The 24,350-nt window shown below is 38.9% G+C and overlaps 1 protein-coding gene across 1 annotated transcript in view; it reads left to right on the plus strand.

Annotated features, from left to right (window-relative positions):
- The first annotated feature begins 850 nt into the window (after positions 1-850).
- The window catches only part of nrg3b (neuregulin 3b), a 241,533-nt gene continuing 218,033 nt past the window's right edge, over positions 851-24,350 (plus strand). Inside the window, exon 1 of the mRNA XM_058061816.2 lies at positions 851-2,762. Coding sequence (XP_057917799.2) covers positions 1,925-2,762 — 838 coding nt within the window. The 5' untranslated portion in view covers positions 851-1,924. The remainder of the gene's footprint in view (positions 2,763-24,350) is intronic.

Here is a 24,350-nt window from a genome sequence, read left to right on the forward strand (position 1 = left end):
CTCATGAAGATTAGCCTCAGCAGACAAAAGTACATGTGTAGGAAAAAGCCAAATAAGAAACAAATAAATTTTGTAGTTCTTCTCTGTTTATCGGTTGACGATGGCGTCTTATTAAAAATATGTATATTTAAGTATTTTTAAGTAGTTTTACATGTTTTTTTGGGCTCAAATAAAGTATTTTGAAGCATAAAAAATAGTTAATAAAACTAAAATACAAATTTAAAGTATTATCTTAATTGAAAAAGTTGCAGTATTTTCACAGGTTAGTAATTGATTTTTTATAAGAATAGTGTGTGTGTAATTATAAATATTAATAAGTATTATTAATATATACTGTAACCCTATAGTAAGTGAGTTTTTTCTAATTATGTTGAATATATTATATATATTATATATAAATATGAGTTTAGAGGTGATGTAATTGAGACACACTTCTCTTTAGAGACACTAGGGGGCACACTGGCATTGCTTTGCATTGGGATTGCTATGATGTGCTGCCATGCATTAAAACAGTAAGAGTGCATTTTTTGGGGGCAGTTTTGCAGTGTTTTCATGGTTTCTTATACCGTCCATGTAGATTGGGTTGTTGTCTTAGTGGAGGGTGCGATGACATGTTTGAACCCCGCTTTCCAAGCGGTCAAATCCGCCCGGCGAAGTCTCAACTTGAAGTACAGTCGCTCCTAAACGATCACGCCGTTTTGTGGTTTGTTTGCCGTGGTGGAAGGGTTGGAAGCCTGGCGCCTCCTCCCCATCCTCCTTTCTCATCCTCTCCCTCCCTTCAGCCTCCCCTCCCTGGGGTGTGTCTGTGCCTCTCCTCTCCATGCAGTGTGCGTGCGTGAGTGAGTGTGTGCTGCTGTTGCCGCCGCCGCCGCCGTTGCCGTTGCCGCCGCCACCGCCTCCTCCCTCCCATCTGCATCTGCTGCAGAGCTTTGCCAACAAGCATCTCTACGCACGGCGTCTTCTCGCTCGTTTACCCCGTCCGTGCATGCATGCCGCCATGGAGACAGAACAATCATTGTACGTCACTTTTGGAGTGTTGAGGACGGAGGATGGGTTGCACGGAGACGCATCCCTGGACTGAGGCAGCTGCCGCCAGGAACAACCGCATCATTTTTTTTTCCCCTCTCTCTTTCTTTCTCTCTCTTTCTCGTCTATTCTTCCTCCCTCTCTTCATCTCCGATTCTGCTGCTTGCGCCACTGTGGGAATGCAGCTGAGGTGAACCAGTCCTGAAGGTGTCCACCTGTCTTCTCGCAACACCAGGAACGGATATATTTACAAACACCCATCTCTCCAATCCCCTGGTACGAGGGTACGTATCTCGGTCTGGTTCAGGAGGACCGGGTGGGGGGGGTGCTTGGACGGCATCAACTTCTACAGATACTGGATTACTCCAAAAAAAAAAAAAAAAGGTGGCGGACTTGAACTTCTTCTTTTTCACTGGATGGATTTACGGCGTTTCATCACCTTGCAACCCGGATCCTAGTACCCGTCTTTTGTTTTAAACAAGGGAGTAAAGCATTTTTTTTTGGATTTATCATTTTTTTGAGACAGCCTCCCCTTTCCACTCTTACCTGTGTATAACCTGTGTGTGTGTTTTTGTGCATGTGTGTGTTTGCTTTCTTGTCCGCCAGAGGGAGTGTGTGTCGCTTGGGCCTGCATGTTGTAGCATTTAATTGGTTGTTATATGAGTGATATGCTAAGCTAGTAGTGTTGAGAGCGTGTATTTGAGTGTATATATATATATATATATATATATATGTATAGAGAGAGATCTATACATTGAGATTATATATGTATATATATAAGTAGGTTTGCTGTGTATGTAAGATGTGCCTCCTTGCTTCTCCGCCATCCCTTCCTCCAGTCTTTGGGCAACCTGTTTGACCTCCAAAGCTCCCCTGAGAGACCAAAAAAAAAAGCAGGATGAGTGAGCACTCGGGTGCAAGCACTCTAGCGGCCATGACACTGGAGGAGCCCGGGGCCGAGCAGGCATCCCCCAGAGCCCCGGGTCCGCTCCGATGTGGCCCCTGCGCTGTGTGGCCTCGCCAGCAAACCTGGCTGTGCGCCGTGCCCTTAATAATGGGTTTCGTGGGCTTGGGACTTAGTCTCATGCTGCTTAAATGGATTGTGGTTGGATCCGTTCAAGACTACGTCCCGACTGATTTGGTGGATCCTAAAGGTAGCCTGGGGCAAGACCCGATATTTCTGTCCAAACCCAGTGCCATGCCCAAAGGGCCGGAGATTTCAACTGCGACTACGTCACCCGCTTCCGCTACAGTTATGGTGTCGACGACAACGCCGCTAGCTGCCGACGGGACTGCCCCGGCGCCGAGAACTCGATCCGGTCCCCCTGCCAACCACTCCGCGAATGGCAGCGCAGCTGACGGCAACCGAGCCCCGCACCTTCATAACCGTGTCGGGACCCGTGTCGGCGGCACCGCAGTCATCACGTCCACCACCCGCTCCCCCCGACTCACACCACCACCACCACCCCAACCACCCGGCGGTAAGGAAGTGACGCCTCGCAGCACAGTTAGGAAAGGCAGCGGCCGTGGCAACGGCCACTCAAAAACGGGGCAGGCCACCACCGGGGCCCCCGCCAACTCCAGCACTTCCGCAACCGCCACTGTGAGAACCACCGCTAAGGTCCAACCGACCACTTCTCAGCCTGCCGCCCACCCTGTAAAACCCACAGCTCGCTGGACTCACGGACGTCAAGGGAAGGTCCCCGCGACTAAACCGCACCACCGCTTCCGAACTCGTAAGTTCCGTTTAATTCTCTTGTTGGGCCTCGGAGGCGCCGGGTTTCGTCACTATGGCGACGAATAATCACAATGGGTACTCCTGGATTAAATATGAGTCCACAATCTTTGGATGTAAATCACTGCCTTTATTAACCTCCTGGGGAGTGGATACTCGACAGATTAAGATTAATTTTATTCATTAGTCCAAACTGATATCAGGGGATATCCGCCATGTTTTTTTTTCACCCCTTCCGGTCTTTATCTTTCACTTATGCATTAATCCGATACGGATCTTCCCCGTGGAGGTTTTCTCTCCTTCCTTGCAAGGAGTAGAACCTGTTTTGTCCAAAGCTTTGTAACTGAAGGTTTGTTTGTGTTGGGGAAACAATACCGACAAAGGGTCGGAAACCAGCGGGGCGTGGGGGGAAAAGGTGAGCTCTCAGGAATCAGATGTAGCAAGGCCCGCAACAAGCCCCGTTTAGACGAGAAGATGAGTGGGCCGAGTGTTGCGGCTTTAGCTGCTGAGAGGGAGGGAAGAAGAAGAAGAAGAAGAAGACTCAGGGGTGGTGGGAGGGTCGGTGGTGGTGGTGGGGGGGGGCTGTATGGATGAGATTAAGGTTGCAAAGGACGAGTGGGTAGGAAATGTGGAAAACAAGGAACTGGAAGAGAGTGCAGCAGTTACAGTAAGGAGTGGCATATATGGGAGGGGCAAGTGAGGGGGCTGCAAGTTGTGCATACTTTGCATTATGCAAAGATGCTTCCTAATTATTCATAAATCGCAACAACATATTTTACCTCTCTTTTTCTGCTTTTTCGTCCCAAAAAATATGAACATTGAATCACTCTATTTCTGGTTTGTTGTTGTTTACTTGCATACAAGATGCAGCAGTGCTATCAATTTCATAGGCTGATCACATGACACGGTTTCCGTCCAATGCATCGTTTTTTTTTTTTTTTTGGTATGAATCGTGTACTCAAGAGTGGCACTCAATCTGCACGGTGTCCTGTGTGGTGAGCTGCATAGAGACCAGATCGTGTCCTTCACAGTGTCCTGCATTGTTGTATTTTCATGCATGAAGGGTCTATGTTTACAACTCTACATGAGAGTATTTTCCCACATGTTTGCTTGCCAGGCATATTTAATAGAGTTCAATTACATGTTCAAACCTACACTTACAAGTATTAGGAGTTTATTTAAAAATCACAATACTTAAATTTGCTGATATATGGTAATGGTTATGGTTTTATTTAATTTTTAACATGCATCAGATGACAATTGAATGCATCCTATAATCAGCTCACAGTTCCACATGTCCAAAAGGAGTAGGAAGAAGCAAAGCTTATTAAATCCTACCCCTCCATCTGGTACTTTTACAATCAGTAACTGTTACATTTGTTCACTTCCTGCTTTCCTAATATAGTTTAAGGTTTTTTTTTGTGTTTTTTTAAATAATGTACCTCGTACCGAAGTACAAGGTACATTATATGACATACAATGACATAATGGGTACCATAGTAACTGTAAATATCGTGATATATATGGTACTTTTACAATCAGTAACATTTGTTCACTTCCTGCTTTCCTAATATAATTTAATAAAAAAAATAATTTACATGTTTTATTTTATTTTATTTTATTTTATTTTATTTTATTTTATTTTATTTTATTTTATTTTATTTTATTTTATTTGTTCACTTCCTGCTTTCCTAATATACTTAAAGTTTTTATTTTATTTTATTTTATAACAAATGTAACAGTTAGTCATTGTAAAAGTACCAGATGGAGGGGTAGGATTTAATAAGCTTTGCTTCTTCCTACTCCTTTCGAACATGTGGAACTGTGAACTGATTATGGGATGCATTCAGTTGTAATCTGATGCATGTTCAAATGAAATTAAACCATTACCATTTATAGCTAGGATGAAAAAATAGGCGTGTCCCAATACAATTTTTTTTCACAACCTTGACTATTGGTCGATATCGATATCAATCTGATATTAGCACAAAGCATACATACTTTTATTATTTATTTTGTTGTGTAAAATGTTCAAAAAAAAAACAGATTTCATTTATTTCTTTATGCACAAAAAAATATGAGTCATTCAAGTGGTTTGCGGCTTTATATTTTATATACTGTCATATCAAAGTAAGCATTTTATCATCTAAAAATGTCCCAAATAGTCCTAAGAAAGTGCTGGTGAACTTATTGAAGATGATTGTTTTGCAGGGCATGACAGAGCAGTGTTGGATGATACATTAGCTATAATGATATTTTCCACATTGGTTCAATATGTGCCATAAAGTGGGGGTGTGTGGAGTTAATCTTTTTCGCTGAGGGGGTAATGCTCCCTAATGCTGTCGATTTTGTGCCGGTCCGGGGATGGCTTGTGTTGAATGATTTTCTGCAGACCGCAGGCTAATCATTGGATGAACAAATAGAGCTCAGTTGAAGAAATTGGGTTTGCAATAAGTTACTTTGTAAACATTCTCTGTTGGGCGTAGATGTTGTTGAGTACATTCAAATTGCAATTGTCCACAATGCTACCACATAGTTGTGATGATAACCATAGACCAGGAAGTTGACTTTACAGCGACGAAACAATTGGTTTTATATGTGGTCTTTATAGATGGTTTTTGGGACTGCATGGTGAGCGAGTGGTTTGTGCTAATGCCTCACAGCTATGGCACCCCGGTTCGATTCCCCGCTCAGGCATCTCCGAGTTTACGTTCTCCCCATGTGTGCGTGGGTTTCCTTCCAAATTTTGAGTGTGAATGGTTGTTTGTCTATATGTGCCCTGTGATTGGCTGGCCACCAGTCCAGGGTGTACCCCGCCTCTCGCCTGAAGACAGCTGGGATAGGCTCCAGCACCCCCCTCTCGTGAGGATAAGTGGTAAAAAATTAATGAATTATACAAGTGGTCTTTGGGGCTGCATGGTGATTAAGTGGTTTGCGCTCAGGCCTCACAGCTATGGCACCCGGGTTCGATTCCCTGCTTAGGCATCTCCGAGTTTACGTTCCCCCTATGTGTACATGGCTTTCCTTCCAAATTGTCCATAGGTATGAATATGAGTGTGAATGGTTGTTTGTCTATATGTGCCCTGTGATTGGTTGGCCACCAGTCCAGGGTGTACCCCGCCTCTCTCTCGCCCGAAGACAGCTGGGATAGGCTCCAGCACCCCTGCAGCACTCGTGAAAATGAATGAATGAATGTAAATACATATACTGCATATATAGCTACAGTACTACAGTAAGAGTATTGTGCTGCATCAACCAGACAATACACTACCAATGTATGATGCAGAATATTAACCAACTACTATGCGAGCTCAAAAGACTCAGTAAGTGGTATGAATGTGAGTGTGAATGGTTGTTTGTCTTTATGTTCCCAGTGATTGGCTGGCCACCAGTCCAGGGTGTACCCCGCCTCTCGCCCGGGATAGGCTCCAGCACCCCCCGCGACCCTTGTGAGGTTAAGCGGTAGAAAATGAATGAATGAATGAAAATTGGCTGGAGACCCGTCCAGGGTGTAACCCCGCCTCTTGCTTGAAGACAACTGTGATAGGCTCCAGCGTGCCTGTGACCCTGAAAAAAAAATTGTTAAATGATCTGTTTTTAGTGTTAAATATAAACTAGTATAACCTTTAAATGTAAAATATCGTCTCCACGGATACTTTACTCCGGAGAATAGAAGCTAAGCTGCTAATGTGTTTTATAAATCAGCCCCCCCCCCCCTCTGAATGATTGTATAATTATTAAGTGTAACACAGTGTGTCTAAAATGTAATAACAGGACGGAGTAAAGGTCCGATGCTGATGATGAAATATTGTTTTAAAAAAAAAAAAAAAAGGCAAGCAAGCAGCTTCAGGTGCTTTTATCTGCACCCCGAAAATTGATATAGTGATAATACAGTTATGTAAAAAAGGGATTAGTTTCTGTTTTTAAGTACTAAAGTCTAAATAAAGGACTTTTTTTTTTTTACAGTGATGTCATTCTCCGTTGCTTTTATTTTTCTGTGATATTGTCCTCCTCCGTCTTTCCTTTTATACTTGCTGTCATGAGCATATGGGCAGAGACGGGAGAACTGGCACGCTTGTGAACATTAAGACAGGCATTGGGAGTTTGAGTGTGTGTGTGTGTGTGTGTGTGCAATTACGCCGTCATCTGTTTTTGTCTGCTATTGAGCTTATTACACGCCACACACACACTCGTACACACACACACTCCAAATCTCTTGTTGACGCCTTTATTGGCTCAGAAGCGCCTGAAGCTTTTGCTTGGATGAATGCTTATTGGTAGGGGGAAACCATCAGGGTGCCATGTTGGCCGGATGCCCATTGCACTCTAATCGCCGACTATGATGCCACACAGTGTTTGTCAAAGTTGGCCGTCAGTGGAATCAATGGATGCTTCCTCAAGTGGGAGTATTATTAGTCAGTTTGCCTACAGTTGTCCTTTCCAAAAGAGCGCTACAGTACAGAACGCTAAATCATAGCGTACCTTTTCATGATGGATTGTTTGGGATCCGGCTCTTTGAAGTGAACGCTGAATGTGATTGGTTATAATGGCGCCGACCATATATGTATGTTGATAATAAGCAGAAGTGGAAGGCAGGGTTTCACTCTGGAAATGTGAGGAAAATAAGCAGGAGGAAACAAAAGCTGAGACACAATATTCAGGAAAAATTAGCAAAAACGGTTTTGTTTATATTTGGTTTTGGTTTTGGCCTCAATAATTATATGCAGTAAATAGTGTAGAATATTTATTTAAAAATAATGCAAAGGCTAATTGAATATTTAACCAAATTTTTCAAGAGTTTTTTTAAAGTTCTAAATTTATTTGGCCCCATGGCGGGTTATTATACCGGCAAACCAGGGAAGATTTTGGCTAAAATCAGAAAACTATTAGTATTGTTATTGTTATTGTTATTGTTGTTGTTATTGTTGTTGTTATTGTTGTTATTATTATTATTATTATTATTATTATTATTATTATTATTATTATTATTATTATTATTATTATTATTATTATTATTATTATTATTATTATCGTTATTATTATTATTTTTATTGTTATTGTTATTATTATCATTGTTATTATTATCATTATTGTTATTATTGTTATTATTGTTATTATTATCATTATTATTGTTATTGTTATTATTATTATTATTGTTATTATTGTTATTATTATTATTATTATTATTATTATTATTCAGAGGCCCCATGACTGGCAGTAAGATTGATTTTCATGCAATATTTTACCACTCAAAAAAAATGACAAAAAAATGTAAGCTTCTCATAAACAGCTGTAAATATTAAAATTTTTTAAATAATAATTTTTTTTTACTTTTTTTACTAAACAAAATGATATTTTACTACACTATGATCCAACACGGCTGCATGGAGCTCGAGTGGTTAGCGTGCAGGCCTCACAGCTAGGAGACCCAAGTTCAATTCCACTCTCGGCCAGTGGAGATTGCGTGGGTTTTCTCCGGGTACTCCGGTATCCTCCCACATTCCAAAAACATGCTAGGTTAATTAGCCACTCCAAATTGTCCATAGGTATGAATGTGAGTGTGAATGGTTGTTTGACTATATGTGCCCTGTGATTGGCTGGCCACCAGTCCAGGGTCGCCTGGACTCAAAGTACAGATTTTGTACCCCTATTATAATTCTATCTGTAGAAAAAAGTGCAAACTGTTACCTAATTATCACCCCCCCCCCCCCCCCCACGCTTTGGTACATCTGGAAGTTGTGATGCATAAAAATAGTTTGTCCAGCTGCAATGGTCCTGTGAGTGTGCTGTAACAAAATAATCCCACATAAGGGCTTTGATCAGCTTCATAAACGTCAAGCTGGCCTTCCTAAGCCATTTGGCATTGCTGCAGTTCTTGCCTGGAAATGACATCAACCAGGCAAAGCGCTGACTGCCGCTGATTGGATCGGGCACAATAACAATAAGCCCATGATATATTTTTATAAAAAGACATTTGAGCCTGAGGCTGCACGGTGGACGAGTGGTTAGCGCGTGGGCCTCACAGCTAGGAGACCTGAGTTCAATTCCACTTTTAGCATTCTCTGTGTGGAGCTTGCATGTTCTCCCCGTGTATGTGTGGGTTTTCCTCCCACATTCCAAAAAATGCTAAGCTAATTAGCGACTCCAAATTGTCCATAGGTATGAATGTGAGTGTGAATGGTTGTTTGTCTATATGTGCCCTGTGATTGGCTGGCCACCAGTCCAGGGTGTAACCCGCCTCTCGTCTGAAGACAGCTGGGATAGGCTACATTCAAATTGCAATTGTCCACAATGCCACCACATAATTGTGATGATAACCATAGACCAGGAAGTTGACTTTCCAGCGACTAAACAATTTGTTTTATATGTGGTCTTTACATATATATATGGTCTTTGGGGCTGCACGGTGGACAAGTGGTTAGCGTTCAGGCTTCACACCAATGGAACTCAGGTTCGATTCCCCGCTCAGGCATTCCGAGTTTACGTTCTCCCAGTGTGTGCATGGGTTTTCTCCCAAATTGTCAAAAGGTATGAATGTGAGTGTGAATGGTTGTTTGTCTATACATGCCCTGTGATTGGCTGAAGACAGCTGGGATAGGCTCCAGCACCCTCTGCGACACTCATGAAAATGAATGAATAAATGATTAAAATTGGCTGCTGGAATGTAAATACATATACTGCATATATAACTACAGTACTACAGTAAGAGTATTGTGCTGCATCAACCAGACAATACACTACCAATGTATGATGCAGAATATTAACCAACTACTATGCAAGCTCAAAAGACTCAGTAAGTGGTATGAATGTGAGTGTGAATGGTTGTTTGTCTATATGTGTCCTGTGATTGGCTGGCCACCCATCGCCTGAAGACAGCTGGGATAGGCTCCAGCACCCTATGAAAATGAATGAATGAATGAATTTGATCCTGAACGGGCAGCCATCAAAAATCCAAAGTTAGCTCCCTACAATGATGTGCATGTGTCTGACACACAACCCCTATATTTAGACCCCCCCCCCCCCCACCCCTATTTTTTACTACAACTGTGCAACATTGGAGCATGTAAAGGGGATTAAAAACAAAGATGGAAATCCAGTTTGCCGCTCATTTCTCTCTCGGCTGGCTGTCCCGGGAGGTCAGGCTCAGATTTGCCAGGATGCCTCTGAGGTCCTGGAACAAACACCCACTTCCCTTTGCCTCCTCCCTGCCCGCCTGCCTGCATCCCTCCTGGGATAGCTGGGATGCTTTGTTGAGGTGTGCAAGGCTGCATAAGTGGATGGGATGCACTTTTGCACCGAGAATGGCAGTCAAATAGCATTCTTAAAATATACTTTAGTTGAGTGTGACCGTGTTTTTTCCAACTAATGTTGCTAAAAATTTTACACAAATGTGCTCATCGGTCCCTTAAAGGGGCGTACCAAATTTCGTGGTGATTCGGCGCAACACCCTAAAGTAGAGCGCAGGTCAATAATAATGTAATGACCCTTAGAGGTATTATGTGTTGTTATGTGTTGTGTTTGCGCATGTGTTTCCATGGAGAGATATGTTCCGGGGTTTGGAAGGAAAAGGGGTGACGGACAGGAAGTGAGGCAGAAAACGCATGTTAGGTAGATGTAGGCGTGGGCTACGGCCGCGACAGTAGCTCTTGTTAGGAAGTTTGGGTCTTTTGACCTTAATAAAAAAAAAAAACGGCTGTTGTTCCGCCCGTCTGCTCTGGTGTTTGGCTGAGCGTAGAGTGTTACAATAATAATAAATATAATAATACAAATATTTAAAAAATTAATAATAAATAAATAAATAAAAATGTAAACAAATAATAAAAAATAAATAAATACATAATAAATAAATGCAATTATAAAAATATAATAATAAATCAAATTATACAAATATAATAATAAATCAAATTATACAAATATAAAAAATAACAAATAATAAATAAAAACATAATAAAATAATAGAATTATAAAAATACAATAATATCAAATCAACTAATACAAGTATAAAAAATAATAAAAAAGAAATAGATGATTAAAAAGTAGATAATAAAAAATAGATAATAAATAAATAAATCAAATTATAAAAATACAATAATAAATCAAACAATACAAATATAAAAAATAATAGATACATAATAAAATAATACAATTATAAAATACAATAATAAATCAAATAATACAAATATAAAAATAATAAAAAAGAAAAAATAGATGATACAATAGATAATAAAACAAATAGATAATGAAATAAATACATAATAAATAAATAAATACAATTATGAAAATACAATAATAAATCAACAACACAAATATAAAAAATAAATAAATACATAATAAAATAATACAATTATAAAATGCAATAACAAATCAAACAATACAAATATAAAAAAATAAATAAATACATAATAAAATAATACAATTATAAAATACAATCATAAATCAAATAATACAAATATAAAATAATAATAATAATAATAATAATAATGATAATAATAATAAATGATAATAATAAAAGAAATAATAGATGATAAAATAAATAGATAATAAATTAATAGATAATAAATAAATAAATATAATTATAAAAATACAATAATAAATCAAATAATACAAATATAAAAAAATAAAATTAATTAATTAATTAATTAAGACATAAATAAATAAATATCACCATGTGATGTGTTTGTCACATATCCAGCCTTTTTTCAAAATGTTTTTGTCTTACTGTTTGCTGTGTAATGGAAACAGCACGTAAAATCCCAATTACCCCCACGGAAAATGTTAAACCCTGCCCTGACTTGAAGCTATTTTGTAAGCCTTGATGAACAACGCACTTTACTAGCAGAAGCTTCATTATGTCAAATTAAAGGCGAATTATATGAGTATCTGCAAAAGTAAGGCAACGTATGGCTCGGAGGAGGCGCGGGAACAAAACAACCACTTCAGACATGCAACACTGCTGTTAATTCTTTTGACACCGCCCGTGCCAACCGGGGCCCGCTTGCTTCCCCAATTATCTGCAACCGTCCTCAAAGTATTTGCATAACAGGAGTGAAATATGCGAGCTCTTGCAAATTAATGAAGGGTACGCTTTGTTGGCCTTGAACATCTTTTAGCTAGCGGAGACACTTGACACTGATGGGCACCAATTACAAAGCAGAACGCATCAGCGTATTCAAACCGGGGGTCCAGCCTGCAGACAAATTATCCAGGACTGACAGGCCTTGGCGAATACGTCGAATTTTGTGGGAATTGATCCCGGTGCCCTTTTTTCCGTTGCAAGCTCGGGCCTTACTGAATCTCAGCCAATCATTAAAGTCGAAATAGGAGCAGGGCAGCGGTGGCAGAAGAGCCCTGGAAAGAAATTAGAGCCGAGCTTAAAGACACGGAATATGTGTGTTTTGGAAAACTCGGCTTCGGAAGCACTGTCACAAACAATAACGGAATGGGAGAGACTTATATGGATATCACAGGTGTACAGACATTTTACTTAGCTCTATTATTACCCCCCCGTGCTCATTTTTATGCAGATTGCCCTCAAGGTATCGCGGAGTTCACTTCCATTCTGCCACCATGATGTCTCTCCGACAAAGAGCTAAAAGAGGAATATGTAAATCAGGTTGTCAGTGTATTATGCTCTTGGACTTCACCGTGGAGAACACGACATTTTCTATGAGAAATAGATCATTTGGAATTTAAAAAAAAAGGGGGGGGGGTTGGGTTGGAGCGGTGTGTGACCTTCATTTGTCAGCCCCCCCTGAGGAAGTCCGCTTGAAGGTGTTATTGGAGTGAATTGAAACGTGTTTACTGTGTGAACGCTTTGGTTGAATGGAAATGGAATGAAAAATATTTGCAATAAATAAGACGGTCCTGGGTTGCACGGTGTCCAAGTGGTTAGCGCGCAGACCTCACAGCTAGGAGACACGAGTTCAATTCCACACTCTCCCTGTGCATGCGTGGGTTTTCTCCAGGTACTCCGGTTTCCTCCCACATTCCAAAAACATGCTAGGTTAATTAGCGACTCCAAATTGTCCATAGGTATGAATGTGAGTGTGAATGGTTGTTTGTCTATATGTGCCCTGTGATTGGCTGGCCACCAGTCCAGGGTGTACCCCGCCTCTGGTCCCGAAGACACCTGGGATAGGCTCCAGCACCCCCGCGACCCTCGTGAGGAAAAAGCGGTAGAAAATGAATGAATGAATGAAGACAGTCCTGGGTTGCACGGTGGTCGAGAGATTAGCGACCAGGGTTCAATTCCACCATCGGGCTATCTCTGTGTGGAGTTTGCATGTTCTCCCCGTGCTAATAATAGGCTATAGTCAACCACAAGACAGCGATCAATTAATTAATTTATGAATTTTTGAAACTTAATGACTGTATTATGGACTGAGTGGTTAGCGCGCAGGCCACACAGCTAGGAGACCCAAGTTCGATTCCACCCTCGGCCATCTCTGGCCGGGTTTTCTCCGGGTACTCCGGTTTCCTCCCACTTTCCAAAAACATGCTAGGTTAATTAGCGACTCCAAATTGTCCATAGGTATGAATGTGAGTGTGAATGGTTGTTTGTCTATATGTGCCCTGTGATGGGTGTACCCCGCCTCTTGCCCGAAGACAACTGGGATAGGCTCCAGCATGCCCGCGGTAGAAAATGAATGAATGAATGAATGCTGTGTGTGAGTGACGGGTAGAAAAGCTCCGACATGTTTGGTTGTTGGTTTGCAGTTTGTTGATTTTTTTCTACCGCTTATACTGACGAGGGTCGCGGGCATGCTGGAGCCTATTTCAGCTGTCTTCTCTTTGGGCGGGAAGGCGGGGTACACCCTGGACTGGTGGCCAGCCAATCACAGGGCACATATAGACAAACAACCATTCACACTCACATTCATACCACTTACTGAGTCTTTTGAGCTTGCATAGTAGTTGGTTAATATTCTGCATCATACATTGGTAGTGTATTGTCTAGTTGATATGGCACAATACTCTTACTGTAGTACTGTAGCTATATATGCAGTATATGTATTTACATTCCAGCAACCATTTTTATTCATTCATTCATTTTTATGAGCGTCGTGAATGTATTAGCTGTAAGGACAAAACTGCTTAGCTAGCATGAACAATCGTGCAAATTTAACACGTACGAATTCCACACCACAAAAACCTAAGAAGAAAAATTTTAAAGTTAATGCAGAAGTCGATAAAGATTACTCAGGATACTTACATTGCAACTATCACTTCAGTTCATGAAAATAAAAATACATGTGGAGGTTGCCTACAGCCACAGCTGTTAATATTTCTGTCCCGGAGCGAATTAACCTGGCAGATATGTGCTTCTGTAGAGCAAATACTCCTACCTACCAAAATTTCCACCAAATTTGGAGACTTTATGATAAAAAATTAAGAAATTAAAAAAATATATACTTCTCAGCACTCTCCTATCGTCATGGCCCTGATCCTCCCCCGATCTAAGGAATCGAACTTAACACTTTTGAGTTTTTGAGTCAGAGCGACACGCACCCCCACCCTTGGCTCCCTTTCCAAACGGCCATAAAATATTCCATCGTATCCCCGAGCATCCCTGACTTCCAGCTGGGATCAAAGTGTATACTTGATGACGAAGCAAGAAGCCGAACATTAGTGCCTCCTACGGGCGAGCCCCCTCATCCACTCCCGTATGCACCGTGCCCCCTCGTTCGATTCCATTAATAGACACCGTGAAAAATACATGACGGGCTTCGCTGTTGCCATTTTGCTATGCGAGTATAGATACATAACTGCGGGGGGGGGGGGCAGTCTGAAGGGAAGAGTGACGGTCATACGCTTGCAAAATTTTAATGGGCGGCCATTAGCGCTGCAGGTTTTCTGGTGGTTTTGCTGAAGGAGTAGCGACTTTTACGCTTTGAAGGTACAGCAGCACTCGAGCTTTCACACTCTTAGCAACACAGAGAAGTGTTGTCATTTAACCCTTTGGTGGCCATGATGCGCAAATGATTCACCCAAATCCCTTTATAGCATCCTTTCATAGATTAAGAACGTTTTATTTGTTTGAAACTTTAGAATTTTTCATTTTAAAATAATTCAATTAATACATTAAATTAAATACATATTTATATATTTATTTATATATTTTAAGGAATATTTTTAATTATTAATTATTGCATTAAATTTTTATTTTATAATTATTTCAAATAATTATATATAAGTAAAATGATATTTTATTCTGTATATTTTATTAATGTTTATAACTTTTTAATATCATATAATAGCCATACATCTCCATCTCTAAATGTCAATACAAAACACACAAAATATAAATTTTGCTGTTTTTTTTTTTATTGGATAGAAATGTTAAAATACATTTTGTTCATGTTCTATGATATTACTCTATGTATGTATTTTATACTCTATTAAATGATTATATATGATTTAATATCATATTGTCGCAGTGCATCTACAAACTTCTTTTTTTTTAGCGAAATGCAAAGAAAAATATTTTTGCAATAAATTTAAGTTTTAAAAAATACATTCATCCTTATTGTAAATATAAAATATATTGTTTTTGATTATTTTTCATGCATAAAATTTTGAAATGCAATTTTTTGTTGCATTATTGTCATATATATTTTTTATGCTTTACTGATAAAACATTCCACTGTTCTCAAATATCTTAATTTTTATTTTTCTGCACAAAATAAGATGAAAAATACATAAACAAATCAAGAATAAAGAAAATCAATCCATCAGTAATAAATAAATATAATAATAATAATAAAACGGCAAATAATAGAAACTTAAGAAACCACATATAGTTGGTGGCTAGACAAATTATTTTTTTCAGATTAAAATGAACAAAGCATTATTAGAGCCCTGTAGACATGACAAAACACGACTATAGTCACATTTATACTCTTTTTATTTACAACATATTGCGCAACTGCAGGGTCTTGAGACACATGCTAACTCGCAAACTAGAGAGCTAGCGACCTAAACGGTAGCCTTCAAGTTATTTCCTTTCAACTTAAATAGCCAAAAACTTACCACTTCCACACGGATAGGGAGGATAACTATTAACAGTTATTTAACCTTTAACATGAACATGAATCAAACGTAATAATAATTTTTTCTGGGTACATGATACCATACAGCATCCAAAATAGCCAAAAACTTACCACTTCCACACGGATAGGGAGGATAACTATTAACAGTTATTTAACCTTTAACATGAACATGAATCAAACGTAATAATTTTTTCTGGGTACATGATACCATACAGCATCCATATCAAACTTGCATGGGGCCGCATTAACATTAAACTTTCATATCAAGGCGGGGGCCTCAAAGTATTGTCCTGCGGGCCACGTGTTTGAGACCCCTGTTGTAACGTCTGTAACATGCACTACTGAACATTCACCCTGGTTGTGGTCTTTGGAGGCTGCCTGGGGAGAGACAATGATTCAATGCAGCACATAAGATGGTATGATGGGGGGAGGGGATGGGGTCTGGGGGGGTAGTAGGCAGAGAAGAAGATGTCTGAGGCGGGATATTGGGGAAGAACTTTGGATATATAATTCACAGAGTTGGCTGACGGCCGGGGGTGTGAACATGATGGATGCTCCCTCTCTCTCTCTTGCTCATGAAGATGCACACTCCTTAATCCTTTGCAAGCTTTTTGCAGCAGCTTTTTGCTGTTTTTTTTATTTTTATTTTATTTATAACAAACATAATCAAAGAAGAAGGAGCACCTTGAGTAAGGCACAGGTACATTTAACTTGAAGGACAAAATAATGTTACGTTTTAATAATAATAGTGGCACTCAGTGAAGGTTGAACTATAAACAAAAATGCTACACCTCAGTGCAAAAACACTAGGTTGCTATTTTATTACAAAACACCCCATAGTGCTGTAAAAACACTATACTTGCTACAAAAGCATTATATTGAGCTACCAAAACACTATAATTGGTGTTTCCCACCATGAAATAATAGTTAGTCTTCTTTCTTAGTACTGTCCCTATTAGTTAAATTAAATTAAATTAAAATGGCCCATTGTTATTTTTATTTTTATATAATAATTCACACTAATAGTCCTTTTTACACACTCAAGATTGTTGTCAGTTTATTATTGATATGTTTTACATGCTTTTCAGCATCTTTAGTTTGTTGAATTATATACATATATCCAATATAATGTATTATTCTTGTATTATTATTCCTTTTGTCATCCATGGCTGTTTTTTTTTTTGACATTATTGTTGTTTTTTCTAGATCTTTCCTGAAAGTGTTAACGCCGTCCTTTGTGCATAGTATATGAAAAGGATTTTTGTCGTTTTTTTTTAAGCGTTTGTTGTAAATTGTAAACACTGAAAGATAGAAGTAATTGTTGAATATATTATCCATGAAATCGGCATAGTGGCATGGTGATTTTGGGATGTGGACTCAAACTATACATTGTATCTATGAAATCAATAATCAAATCTCCACATATGAAAATATTTTTTTTTGAAAGGTTGTTTTTACCCAATCCTTAATCATACTTTGCGAACAAAACACTACAATTTGTTACTGAAATACTACATTTTCTACAAAATAAAATGCTACTTTTGCCATATAATGTTATACCTATGCCTGGTTACCAAAACACTAAATAAAACATAAAACATAAAACATAAATAAAACATAAAACATAAATAAAACATAAATAAAACATAAATAAAACATAAATAAAACATAAAAATTAAAACATAAAAATTAAAACATAAAACATAACAAATAAAACATAAAACATAAAAAATAAAACATAACAAATAAAACATAACAAATAAAACATAAAACAAAACATAAATAAAACATTAAACATAAATAAAACATTAAAAGTAAAACATAAAACATAACAAATAAAACATAAAACATAAAACATAAAACATAATAAATAAAACATAACAAATAAAACATAAAACATAAAAAACTTAAACTATATTAGGAAAGCAGGAAGTGAACAAATGTAACAGTTACTGATTGTAAAAGTACCAGATGGAGGGGTAGGATTTAATAAGCTTTGCTTCTTCCTACTCCTTTTGGACATGTGGAACTGTGAACTGATTATGGGATGCATTCAATTGTAATCTGATGCATGTTCAAATGAAATAAAACTATTACTATAGTACTACAAAATACTAGCAAACAAGTGCAATATTTGAACATATTTTCATGACATTAGCACAAATTCTATTCTTAAAACATAAATGTTTGTCACATTAAATGATGATTATGATTAAGAAAAAGCATTTTTTTCATGTGGAAGAAACAGAAATAAGTGCAGATTATGCCAGTCAGGATGCTCCCTTCATGGTCAAATATGTTGCAATTTTTCCACGGTGGAAACAGGATCTTATACGGTCCTCCAGGATTTGTTCAGTAACGTATATTTCTGCAGCAAATATTGGCGCTGCTATTTAATCAAGTGGAGGAGCTACTTGAGATGAAATGCCATTTCTGTCGGCCATCTTTTCTGATAACATGGATAACATGTGTGTGTGTTTATGTTAATCACGAATCTCGGCCAACAAATCCACACCAGCGAGGCGAGTAAGATGGCAGATTACGGCTGGAATATGAAAGTCATGTGCGTAAGTGAACGCAACAGCAAAAGGCTTTTGTCTTGTTATCTTGGGGGAGTGAGTTGACATTATCCCAGTGGATCAGCTTTTTTACCATGCATGGATTACCACCGTGACAAGCTGAGCTTACCCCCCCTCCTCCACACACACACAGGAAACTAACATGAGAGGGGGGGTGCTTCACTTCCGTTTCTAGTCTTGCTGTTCATTAACGCTAACACTGACACACCTGAGGCCCCTGAACGCAACATTTGAATGAATGAAAGCTACTCATCCACACAAAAACAAAGTAAGCAGTTGTCTGTGTAGCATTATATAGTGTGCATACAGGTATTGTCTTAACTACAAGCATGCAAATTACAATCTCACCGATTGAACACGGGTAGTTCCGAAAAAAAAATACTAAATTTCTATTAGCAATATTGTTCCAATCACAGTGGAGTGGGCGTGCCCGGAGGCGGGCCATTAATGGAATAAATTCAAACAGACGTTGTTTTGGAAATCCAAGGAAATACAGCTGGAATAGGTGCAAATTCTGGAAGTTCGAGAAAGGTTTCTGTGCTGGTTATTGTGTGTAGCTGTTCTATAGGAGTCCACAACAATTGTCCTATTTGATTACTGTTGGTACCAGTTTCAGTTCCTTTATTTTCTACTGCAGAGGTTCCCCAAACTGTGGGTTAATTTTTGAAAAAAAAAATGCTTTTAAAAACAAGATAAAAAGATAAAATTCAGAAAAATAAATTAAAGATTTTAAGAAATTTTAATTTATTTTAATTTAATTTAAAATTTATTTTATTTTAAAGAAATTTAAAATTTATTCCCAGATACCGTCATTTATATTTTGTGAATATGTGAGGAAATACTTATACGCCTACAAAATCAATAAAGTACGTCCCAAACTGTGGGTTAATTTTTGAAAAAAAAAATGCTTTTTAAACAAGATAAAAAGATAAAATTCAGAAAAATAAATTAAAGATTTTAAGAAATTTAAATTTGAAATTTATTTTATTTTAAAGAAATTTGAGGAAATATCTTTGATCAAATACAGCACTTATCACAATAACAAAAAAAAACATAATTCTTGAATTGGGTTAATTTTTCAAAAAAAAATGCTTTTTAAAACAAGATAAAAAGATAAAATTCAGAAAAATAAATGAAAGATTTTAAGAAATTTTAATTTAAATTTTATTTTATTTTATTTTAAAGAAATTTTAAATTTATTCCCAGATACCATAATTTATATTTTCAGAATCTTTCAAGAAATACCTTTGATCAAATACAGCACTTATCACAATAACAAAAAATAATTCTTGAATTTCCCTGAGGGTATACGTCTATAAAATCAATAAAGTATGTCCCAAACTGTGGGTTAATTTTTCAAAAAAAATGCTTTTTAAAACAAGATAAAAAGATAAAATTCAGAAAAATAAATGAAAGATTTTAAGAAATTTTAATTTAAAATGTATTTTATTTTAAAGAAATTTTAAATTTATTCCCAGATACCATCATTTATATTTTCAGAATCTTTGACGAAATACCTTTGATCAAATACAGCACTTATCACAATAACAAAAAAACAATAATTCTTGAATTTCCCTGAGGTTATACGCCTACAAAATCAATAAAGTATGTGTAACATAAACTAATATACCATAAGTCTGCCATTCAAAGTGTTTATGTTCGACTTAATGTTCATGGCGGTTCATGGCTTTGAAAACATGAACTCCCACATGGAAGACATTTAATAAAAAAAACACACTTTTAAAACAAAAATCAAAGCTAAGTGATGCTAAGTAATAAAGTCAGTGGTTCAGTTTGTTGCGCTCATGCAGTCGGATTAAAAAAAAACACAGCAGCTTTTTTTTTGCTGAAAAGTGAGTGTTTAGCGTTTAAACTAAGCTTTTAAAACACAATTTTTATGCTTAAGTCCGTGTCGTTATTATGAATGATGTGCTACACATGAATACTTCAAACAAAACTACAGTAAGTATCAGCACCAGAGGTGACCTTCATCCCTCCATCCATCTCCACCGGCACCAGGGCACCGGGTGGCACATTTCGCATCACTTGGGGTGGCAGCAGGCGGCACACATTGCGATGAATCAATCAGACGGCTGCAACCTCCGCAATCCACACTTTTCCCCCGCGCAGGCTCGTCATGTACGCAGATGCTAGGTGCAAAATCCCGGCGAGCCGCATATCCACGTGCTTACGCCTTTCCTCACGGTGACGTCAATTACTTCCCGTAAGATTTACAAAATGAAGGATTACTTCATTTCAGTACTCAAAACATCATTTCAGTATTACAGAACTCAAATTATACATTAAAGGGGGCCTTTTATGCTAATTTTGCGACCCTTTGTATTGAGTTGTGGTCTTCTATAGAGCAAGCTACACACAATAACATGAACAGCAAACTTTTTTTTTTTTTAGATCTTCCAGAATCTGCACCTATTCCAGCCATTGATTTGTGCTTCCTGCCAACACTGTTTTAATTCATTCATTCATTCATTTTCTACCGCTTTTTCTCACGAGGGTCGCGGGGGTGGGGGGGCTGGAGCCTATCCCAGCTGTCTTCGGGCGAGAGGCGGGGTACACCCTGGACTGGTGGCCAGCCAGCCAATCACAGGGCACATATAGACAAACAACCATTCACACTCACATTCATACCTATGGACAATTTGGAGTCGCTAATTAACCTAGCATGTTTTTGGAATGTGGGAGGAAACCGGAGTACCTGGAGAAAACCCACGCATGCACGGGGGAGAACATGCCAACTCCACACAGAGATGGTCGAGGGTGGAATTGAACCCGGGTCTCCTAGCTGTGAGGTCTGTGCGTTAACCACTCGACCACCGTGCCAGCCAATCACAGGGCCACTGTTTTAATTTATTCTTTAATTCATTCCTCTGTGACATCACAAAGGGGCAGTTTGACCACGCCCTTTGAAACAGAGTGTTTTGAGCCATCCCAAACTTTTTTTTCGGGAATCACTTCCAAATGCGCGAACCTCATTACCTGAAACTTTAGCATCGTGTAACACGAGAATACAACTTTCATTTGAGTTAATTAGTTAATTGAGTTAGTTAGTTAATTGGAAAATGTGCCTATTCCTGAAACCTTTTTAATATGACGCCTTCTGCGTAATCATTTTAATTTTCTTGCATATCAATAATAACTGATAACTAATGCTAACTCGTGTGTATAGTACTGTATAATAAACGCTACGTTGCTATTTTGACCTTCACACTACTCAGGTTATGTGCTCATATATAATCAGATTTATAAATATCATCAATTATATATATGCTATATTTATAGCAGGTGTAAACACCCCTGATTTAAACAATATAATAAAATGAATAAATTATGATTAAAATAAGGCTTCCATGATAATGACAAGAAATTTACTTTAAAATTATTATTTATTTTAAATATATTATTTCCATTTAAGCTGTAAAAATGGCACCCAAAAGGGGAAGAAATGAAGCTCCATAATAGACAAATCACACGGGGCATTGCACACAATGTATTGCTATGCTATTTAAGTCACCCGCCCCCCCATCCCCAAAAGGCCCCACGCCCCCTCAGCCGTATTCTTCGTCCGTCGCTGTGTTATTGCAAAGTGATAACACACCATCTCACCCCACTGAGTCCATGATTTAATATGGGGGAATCTAACAGTCTCAGATCAGATTTAATGGCTTGTAATTCTCTGTGTGCCGCCACTGCTGCATGCACTACTTTATCTCGGTGTCCCCCCCCACCAAACCCACACCTCGCTGAAGTAGCCACTCCCGTCTTCTACACGCCGACGTATGAATAAATGAACAAATGATACCTGAATAATTGATTGAGGATTTGTGCTTAACAAGCAGGCAAATATGCGCCACGGTTCCTAAAAAGCATTAAAAAAGATGCAGCGAGGCGCATATATGAAGCGCACGTTAAAAAAAAAAAGCCATTCAACATCCGTATATTCCTTCCAATTCCAACGGATATAAACAGGGGAGTCAAGGGAGTCATTCCGAGCTTTACTTTCCCTTCATTTTCTTTACTGCTTATCCTGTAAAAGGTTGGGGGGGGGGTTAACCTCGCCTTGTTGACTGATGCTGCATTTGAGGCTGCTGGGAAACAAAAATCATGGCAGGAAATCTCAGTAATGGATGTACCCAATGTCTTACCGATTATGTTACTTGTTCCGATATGTAATCTTTCACCACCGTCACCCTTCAATGACAAACAGCAACCAAAACTGCATCAATTTTTCAACTCAAATATGTTCCATTTAAAGGGACTCTACTCAATGCCATCACACAAAAACACTACAGGCTCTTCATGGCAGCATAGCAAGCAAAAAGCGCAGACAACGACACGGGGTGCATTCATTGGGTCATTTTTTGAAGCAGAACTGGAGGTAGCAGAGATGTGGATGATAGGTTCTCATTGGGAGTGACCAGGATGGATAGGATCAGGAAGGAGTACATCAGAGGGACATTACATGTTAGGCTGAGGTAGCAGAGATGATGATGCTGAGGTTCTCATTGGGAGTGACCATGATGGATAGGATCAGGAACAAGTACATCGGAGGGACATTACATGTTAGCCAGCGGTAGCAGAGATGATGATGCTGAGGTTCTCATTGGGAGTGACCATGATGGATAGGATCAGGAACAAATACATCAGAGGGACATTACATGTTAGCCAGCGTTAGCAGAGATGAGGATGCTGAGGTTCTCATTGGGAGTGACCATGATGGATAGGATCAGGAACGAGTACATTAGAGAGACATTACATGTTTGCTGGAGGTAGCAGAGATGAAGATGCTGAGGTTCCCATTGGGAGTGACCAGGATGGATAGGATCAGGAAGGAGTACATCAGAGGGACATTACATGTTAGCTAGCAGTAGCAGAGATGAGGATGCTGAGGTTCTCATTGGGAGTGACCAGGATGGATAGGATCAGGAACGAGTACATCAGAGGGACATTACATGTTAGGCTGAGGTAGCAGAGATGATGATGCTGAGGTTCTCATTGGGAGTGACCATGATGGATAGGATCAGGAACGAGTACATCAGAGGGACATTACATGTTAGCCAGCGGTAGCAGGGATGATGATGCTGAGGTTCTCAATGGGAGTGACCATGATGGATAGGATCAGGAAGGAGTACATCAGAGGGACATTACATGTTAGCCAGCAGTAGCAGGGATGATGATGCTGAGGTTCTCAATGGGAGTGACCATGATGGATAGGATCAGGAAGGAGTACATCAGAGGGACATTACATGTTAGCCAGCGGTAGCAGGGATGATGATGCTGAGGTTCTCAATGGGAGTGACCATGATGGATAGGATCAGGAAGGAGTACATCAGGGGGACATTACATGTTAGATGCCTTGGAGATAAAGTCAGAGAGGCCAGACTGAGATGTCCAGAGGACATAATATAGTTTTGTGACCAGACCATTTGTTTATAAAGTACTTTAAAACTGCAGCTACTATGGTTGTGGATCTAGTATTTGTTGACCTGACATGTTGACCATTTTGGTGAAATTCCACACAGAAACTACCAGGAACGAAGCTAAAAGCATTGTACTGCACGGCCGAAGTGCTATGCATCAATGTATGCCGCTATGTATTTTGTATCGCACCACATGAAGTACATGAAGTATTCCTTGAATTTTAGCGAGCACCTGCGGTGGGCAACTCTGTATCTTAACATCCTACACCTTGTTCTGGCCATTAGACACCCCTTTGTATGGGACATCTCCTGCACTTTACAAATGGGACACACCATCAATTATTCATACATCCGGCGATACACATTCCACATTTCTCTTTCTGTACATTAATATTTAAACCTCTAGCATGACCACCGCTTCTCCTTGTACTTCATGCGACTCCTCCAGCTTGCTTTTGTCGCTTTCCCAAGTCGTACGCTTTGTCTACAGATACTGTGATTTGTTGAAGATAGCCTCATGTGT

This window comes from Doryrhamphus excisus, unplaced genomic scaffold (genome assembly GCF_037039965.1).
Source record: "Doryrhamphus excisus strain RoL-2023G ecotype Guam unplaced genomic scaffold, RoL_Dexc_Guam_v1.1 HiC_scaffold_24, whole genome shotgun sequence".
Classification (NCBI taxonomy): Eukaryota; Metazoa; Chordata; class Actinopteri; order Syngnathiformes; family Syngnathidae; genus Doryrhamphus; species Doryrhamphus excisus.